We start from the raw sequence: 7,804 nt of genomic DNA, 5'->3' as shown, positions 1-7,804 counted from the left end.
GATTAATTATGCTCCTAACTCCAAGAGTATTTCTAAACCTTTGATTAATGCTTCATTCAACTTCATTATTAGTGTACAGTAAATTAAGCCAAAATGATAAGATCACCACCTTATGATATGCTAAGAAATTATTATCATCCTTGCACCAACCTTATTCTTAGTTTTGAACATAAATGACATGGAGTAAGTTTAGCCATAACAATGCCTATGTCTTGTTCTGGTTCATGGTCGATATCAAGGTAAAGGTGAACAGCTAATAAATCAACCAAAGATTGGCATTTAACTATTTTTTATAGTATATAATGTAAATTGAACTTAGACAAAGCAAAAATCTACTTACGAGTGCGACCTTATATGAAAGGTCTACCCAACATGTAATTTATGAAGTTCGTTTTGCAAATTATATACACATCAACTAGCAAGATAGACCAATAAAGCTTTACATTGGTAAAGTATAGAGACAAAAAATGTTTTTTTTTATATGAAAGTATAACATTTTTCTATACATGCAAGAACGTGATTGAGATAATAGACAACCTACTCAAATAAGGTCTAATTATATACATGATGGACATGAGTCTTTAGGTCAAACGACATCATCAACCACTCAAATTCTCAATGAGTCATGATATTTGAAATAAATCTTTGGCACATTATCTTATCTTTTACAATGAAGATCTAATTATATTAATGACTATCTATAAAATTGAGGATTTCATTACTAATTACTAAGTCAATTAATATTTCTAAAATCATACTCATCATTACAAGTTGTAATTTTAAAATTTATAAAATCTATGCTTACTCTCAATTTGCCATTCTTTTTCCTTTTTTTTTTTAATATTAACATAATGTTGGAAATCCATTCAACATATCTTATTGATCTAATAAATCCATATTCTAAGAGCTATTTAATTTCATCTTTCATACAACCAATCACATATAGATTCATTCTTTTTAAAGATTCTTTGTATGACTTAAACCCAAGTTTGATTAGTAATAGATACTCAATCAAATTTCCATCTAAATCAGGTATTTTATTATAATACCAAGCAAAGCCATTTTTATAAGTGTGAAGTAACTATACCAGGTTTTATTGAATAAATTCACACAAATTTTATCCTAGTAAATTACCTCAATTCAATTGCTCCATTAAATAGGTATGATAAATACATAACCAAACAAAAAGAAAAACAACAACCTCATCTAAGTCTTATTAAATGATAAAATACAATCATCTTTATCTCAAAATCTAAACCTTGATTTTTTTTTTCCCATTAAAAATCCTTCAAAAACTTGACCAAAGCACAAGATGTCTCAAGTTCATACAAATATTAAAAAGAAAAAAAAATCATTTTGCTTTTATAGATATTGGAACCATACAAACCGTTCATTTACCATGTGAACTTAAACTTAATTTTCATAATATATGAAAATTAATTGTCCATATCATTCATAATTAGTGAAATAATTGGATAACAATTAACTATTGACTTCGATTAATCTGTAACTTGTCCATCTGAACGGCATCCTGGCTCCCCTGCTATTGCCTAAAAGAAATTACACTTGCTCATGTTATGATCTAATTGCCAAATGTCCATTAATTGCATTTAAGAATCGCTTCATGTATCAGATAGGAATATTAAAAAGAGAAACATATGCTGCAAACCTGAAAACTCTGCGCATTTACATAAATTAATCTCGGGATCACTAATCATTACACTTTTAACATTGGCAGGATAGGTCAAATCATAATAAAAGGAAAGGAAAAAGAAAAGGGCTGACAAAACAGACTAAAGATGAAATAAAATAAAGAAAGGTGATAATTTAACATACAAAAGGAATAGGGGAAAAAGAAGAGAGCAAACCACCATTATGTACCTCTCTTTAATCCCCATTTCCTCCTCTTTTTTGGATATACAGGAAAGCAATCAACATTTAGCTTCCAGATTTCCATTCCTCGCCATTCTTATGCGGGACTTTCCATTCAGCTGATGGTTCAATGGTGGTCATTGTTGGGTACAACGGTTCAGTTTAAACTTGTCTCCTTGAGGGTGGGATTCCTGATAAGTGGCCTCTTGTACAAGGTTTCTCAAGTTTTGCTTGGAGAGAAACCCATCCATCATATAAAAAGGACTTCGGCTTCGCCGGGCATTCATAATAATGATCACTTTCCATGCTTCTTACCTATAACTAGTAGAAAAAATTAGTCAAATTGGGTATTATGGAACTTCATGAAGTTCCATGTGCGGTGGCAACGGGCAACTACTATCACAATTAATAAAAATAATGTGTAATGCTAGCCCCACTATACCAGAGTTCAAGTTTCCTCTATAATTTCACTACCAATTTATGAGAAGTAGAATTTCATAGATGACAGCATCAGTTATGACCATCATAATGGGAATTGATAGTCAATGATTAATTAGCCACCTCTTGTCCCCGATCAATTATCTAGATTCAATTTACTTTCATTATTTAGGTATAACTCAACACCTTACATCAATTAATCATATTTTTACGTTATAACAACAGGGTTAAGAAAGGAATGAAACTAGGGTCTTACATGATTCAATGCAATGAACATAGACCAAGTTGGTATGTTTGATGATGATCTAAAAACCTTAAAAAATATTATAAAAAGTGGGGGGACTAGTGTTATCATCTCCATACCTCTATGAAACCATGATTTTCGGACTGCCTGGCGAATGTGGCGCTCGTGTCTTTCTAAGAGTTCATCCACTCTGTGTGATTGAGATAACAGGGGTCCAGAAAAGTCAACCTTGTCCATTTGATCTTGAAAAACCTGTTCATGTTAAACTTCAAGTTAGAAAATCAGTAGAGAGTTAACGGTTAAACTTTAATTGGCACCTCTCTAATGTTTTTTTTTTCCTTTCAATTCACTAACATAACAACGACATAGAAAAGGATTAAAGGTAATTTCATATCTCAAATTCTGTGCAGTTCAAACACTCTACAAGCGACTGGAACTATGGACAAAGAGTTAATCATCCCAGTGTGATATTGGTGTCGAAGTTTGCTGACTCTTGGATTAACCATGACAAAGTAGAAATCTTATTTAGTAAGCCTGATCTTTGCTTTTTCTTTCAACGTATAGAGATACAATTAAAAAAAAAAAAAACCTCCAGTTGAATAAATACAAAATTTTGAGGTTTCAAGATTCTCTCAATAGAAAAGGAGATATAAATCATGAAAAATCATTGCCCCTGTTGCTGTCTTTGCTAAAGCACACCACCACTTAAACCCAATTAGCAGTTCCCCACTGCAACAGCCAGCAATTAGGTGACTTGAACCCTGCTGCTGACTGTGTTCATCACCGCCTCCCAGTTATCCCCAACTTGAAATTTCATTCAATTTTAAAATATGACAAGTTACATGCATTTTCAGGCAAAAATGAAGAAATTTATCTCGTTTCATCTTCAACAAAAAATGTAAATGAAGTTAGATGCGGGCTTAATATTTACACACATACCAAATTACTTCTCTTGGATTCCATTCCTTCTCTTTGATAAAGTGCCAATGATAGCTCTTGAGAATGGTACTCCTCAGAAGCATCAAAAGAATCTGGACGTTCAAACTGACTCCATTGTTTCTGCAATGCGAACTTAGAAATCTCATATGAATTATGACCTCTAGAATTGGTACGAACTCCATATATGAGATCCCCATTATTATGCTGTTTTGAGTCAGAATTATTTTTCTCTTCAGAGGAGGGTTCTAATCCATTATTAGAATGACCTCTTGAAATAGACCTACTGTGGGATCTTATGGATGCATCGCCATTTCGTCTTTTTGCCCAAGCAAAACCACTTGAACTAGAAACTTGTAATGGGCCAGAAAAGGGAATGTCTCCTTGGGATGCATTCTTTATGTGGAAAATCTCTTCCAATTTATCAAGTGATGGCTTCCGTGCCTCTCCACCGGACTTGCCATCTCTTACCTTTGGAATGCGCATATTACTGGTATTGATTTGACCGCATTGTATTCTAGCTGCTAGATCCTGGAGACAGAAAGGAACTTGTCACTATCAGTGTGAATCAGCTTCCACAAACAACTGCATGTGTGTGTGCATGCGCGTGTGCAAGCGAGACCTCTGCTGGTGCCAATTTACTGATTCCGTATGGTTTTCTTGTACACTTTCTTGTTTCAGTGCCACGACCTCTCCCACTGATCTTTTTCCTGAAATTTCAGAGCCAATATATTGGATGTCAGTATAAGCGTATAACCTACAATCCTGGAGATTTCAAGAGTTTTAAATTATAAGCCTCTAGTCAATAGAGTTTCTAGACATAAATTTTCAAGTGCTGTCTACATGTGGTTTGTAAATTGACAGGTATTTGAATGTCCAACGCTAGCAATTATAGACTTTTCCTAAGGTATACGATTTTAATGAGTGGCATCTGTTTCATTTTCTTGGTAATACCAGTGGTCACATGGCTGACAAATGCTGTTTGATGCAACTTTGAAGCATAATGGACGAATTTTGATTGTCATTTAACTCCATGGCCATAAGTTGCTTGAATGCTAAATCTATGGCCATAAGTTGCTTGAATCCTAAATCTCTTATCTAGAAAAATCCAGCTAATTACGTGTCTTAGTTGTTACCACAGATATGGAATTGACTTCATTGATTTGAAAAAGTAATGCTGCCAAAACTAAGGTTTAATATAGAGGAGAGACAAATCTTTTATTAGAAAATTGGATGAGAAAAATGAGAATCCTCACCTCCCTGCCTCCTCGTGTTTTTTTGCATCAATCTCTTTGCTAGGTGGGTATTTTGGCAAGCTTGATGGATCACACGCATAAGGTTTTGTGCTGAAATACTGAAAAATGGTAGGTAAGAAGCTTGTACTTAAAGAATCCTACTGAGGCAAACCTAAGGCACCAAGTCACACAATTTCCATAAAGAAACACCACTGCTATTTGCGTCTGATTTACTACAATAAAAGAGAAAACACTTGAAAACTAAAATGGAAGTACATGAAGGTTAGACAAGAAATCTCTGTTTTTTTTCTTTTTCTTTTTCTTTTTCTTGGTGAGAATGGAAAGAATGGCTGAAATGAGATCCACCAGTGTAAGAGGATTCAAATAGAACTTCATGAAGTATACCAATTTCCATGGCTATATGAATTAAGGTCATCTATTTCAATTAGCATATCAAATGCAATGGGAGGTAATAATCACCTCAGATGCAAGAGCAGAAAAAGCAGTCCCACGGTTGTAAGGCTCTACAGAGAGAAGAGTTTCAATCAGGTTCACAGCAGTTGTTGGCAAATCTTTAAAGGTCTCACGAAGACAACTGTCATAAGGTTGTTGTGGTTTGAATAAAGTTGCATGAGGAAGTTTAGACTTTTTCCAGTATTCATCAGGCGGGGATCCACAGAGCTTGAAAATTTTGTGTAACTGTTCAACCTGGAGGGAAAAGAAGAGCATTCATACAAAATCTCGAAGAAAAAAGCAAATCAACAGAAATTACAAGAACAGCTAATTTTTGTTAAATCTAATGCTTTAGTAGTCTGCAACAACAACAAAAATGGGAAACAGCTATATCTGATCATCCCAACTTGGCATGTTAGCGATTTGCCACGCTCTACTGTTAAATGAAGCACAAACTCACATAATCAAATGGAAGTCTGTGCAGATTACCAAGTTTTATTTCCATATTCTAGATATTGCTTCGTGGTGGATGGTTGTAACTTCTTGATTTTTTTTTTTTACCTCCTTAAATTTCACTCTTAGATAAAAGAACAGCTGCACACCAAATTGGCTGGTACCAGTAACAGAAATTATGTAATAGATACAAACTGGTTCTCCTCACTGCCATATCACGTAGCGGTGAGGACAAAAGAAAAGCATAACTAGCATCATAATAGAGTAATCTTTAAGGAATTTTACTTGTACAATCCATTCATGAATCGAAGAATTGTACAAGATATGAATAAACTTAGCTTCTATTAATTCTAACCTAAGAAAGATATGGGAATAGAAGTACTCACGGAAACCAATATAAATCTTTAGCACCTTGGTTCTTAATGTATTACACCGATCGTACAAAAAAAGACTAGATGAATAATAATGCACAACCATGTACGTGCTTACCTCTGTTCTCCCTTGAAGGATAGGTTTTCCAAGAAGAAGTTCTGCAAATACACAGCCTACACTCCAGAGATCCACAGATGCTCCATAATCGGTAGAACCCAACAAAAGTTCAGGAGGACGGTACCACAGAGTCACTACACGACTGGTTAAAGGTTGTCTGTGCCCGGAAGTACAGAAGTTTGCCAATCCAAAATCTCCTACCTTGAGTATTCCTTCATTGTTTACGAGAAGATTTGACCCTTTGATGTCCCGATGCATTACACCCTTTGAGTGACAGTGATCAAGTCCTGATAATAATTGCCTCATGTAGCACTTAATCTGCAAAAGAAGAGTAATTTATGCAATTCAGAGGACAGAAATAAACCGCAATCAACGGGCACCTTAACATGCTTTGTTTTGTAAAGTAAACTGTTCATATGATGCTACAGATTAAGAGAATCTTTTTTATTTATTTATTTAATTATTTCCAAGTGGTCTTGAGGAAAAAACACAAATTCTAGAAAGGCAGAGTTAAAACCTGTGACTCACTGAACCTGACATCAGGGCATGACAGGAGTCCAGTGATATCATGCTCCATGTACTCAAAGACAAGGTATAAGCTACATGACAATCGCGAAGTGATTAATCCGTCCAATTTCATGATATTGGGGTGGTCGAGTCTACGAAGAATCAATATCTCTCTGGCCATAAATCGGACACTCTCAGGCTCAAAATTGTCGAACCGAACCTTCTTCAGAGCAACGATCCTCCCAGTTTCAGTCTCACGTGCCCGGAACACACTGCTATATGTACCCTGTCCTATCTACCAAAGCAATTGGGCATAAGTATAAGTTGACTATCCAGGGGAACTAGCTATGCATGCATTTATAAACTAAAATGAAATAGCAGAGCCTTGTCCAGTTTCAGATGAGTAAGACAGTATTTTCTATTAACATATAATTAACAACCTTGTCCAATTTCTCAAAACCATCAGCATTCAGAGGGACCCAACCGTGAATGGCTTCGCCAGCGACGGCACTTAGCCAGGCCGGCCAACCTGCTGCCACCTGCTCACCTTCAATGTACTTGTGCAAATTCCTCAATCTAAAGCTCAACGACTCGCCATTTGAACTTGGAGCTCTTCCTGACTCACCCAACTCGCTCCCTCCGCAACTCACCACCATCTCATGATGGTGACGGCGATCCCCATTCTTCTTGAAACTTGGGTGCTGGTCCACGCCGACCCGAATCCGACCCGTGTTGAACGCTCCGGAATGGTCCAACGCTGGTGTGACGGACACCGCCTGCTTCGCGCTCACGCAGCCCATTTTTGAGTTGGAAGTCGGGTTCGGGTTGTAAGGGAGTCGGGTCAGTGAATTGGATAAAAAACAAGAGCCAAGAAGGCGGAGCTTCAAAAACGAAAATGAAGGTTCGGATGCCCAGATTTCTTCAAAAGAAAACAAAGGGGTTGGTTTGCTATTTATATTTTATACCAACCAGAAGAAGAAGAAGAAGAAAAGCTTTGGAATGTTTGGTAGTTTGTCGTTTTTTATAGATATACTGAAAATTAAGTGTTGACTATGTTCCTGTAAGAATATTTTTTAAATTAAAAATATATCAAAATATTTTTAAGTAAAATGTCAAAATTATTAAAGAATAATAATTTAATTTTTTAGAATAAAAAATAATTTTAAATTTAAATTAA

General features: G+C 35.6%; 1 protein-coding gene across 2 annotated transcripts; it reads right to left on the bottom strand.

Annotated features, from left to right (window-relative positions):
* Positions 1-1,659: 1,659 nt before the first annotated feature.
* On the bottom strand, positions 1,660-7,601 carry LOC7487133 (protein IMPAIRED IN BABA-INDUCED STERILITY 1). 2 transcript variants are annotated; one of them, XM_024581902.1, is made up of 9 exons: positions 7,068-7,601; positions 6,638-6,922; positions 6,121-6,438; positions 5,206-5,433; positions 4,747-4,844; positions 4,113-4,200; positions 3,494-4,021; positions 2,674-2,806; positions 1,660-2,193 (listed from the first exon to the last, which is right to left on the bottom strand). In XM_024581902.1, exons 1-9 carry the CDS (start codon positions 7,425-7,427, stop codon positions 2,168-2,170), a joined length of 2,064 nt encoding a protein of 687 aa, XP_024437670.1. In that variant the 5' UTR covers positions 7,428-7,601; the 3' UTR covers positions 1,660-2,167. The 2 variants fall into 2 exon arrangements, with proteins under 2 accessions (XP_024437670.1, XP_002317972.1); XM_002317936.3 differs by having other exon boundaries at positions 1,660-2,187; positions 7,068-7,600.
* Positions 7,602-7,804: the final 203 nt, after the last annotated feature.

The sequence above is a fragment of the Populus trichocarpa genome, chromosome 12 (assembly GCF_000002775.5).
Source record: "Populus trichocarpa isolate Nisqually-1 chromosome 12, P.trichocarpa_v4.1, whole genome shotgun sequence".
Lineage (NCBI taxonomy): Eukaryota > Viridiplantae > Streptophyta > Magnoliopsida > Malpighiales > Salicaceae > Populus > Populus trichocarpa.
This window is presented reverse-complemented; position numbering and strand designations above follow the sequence as displayed.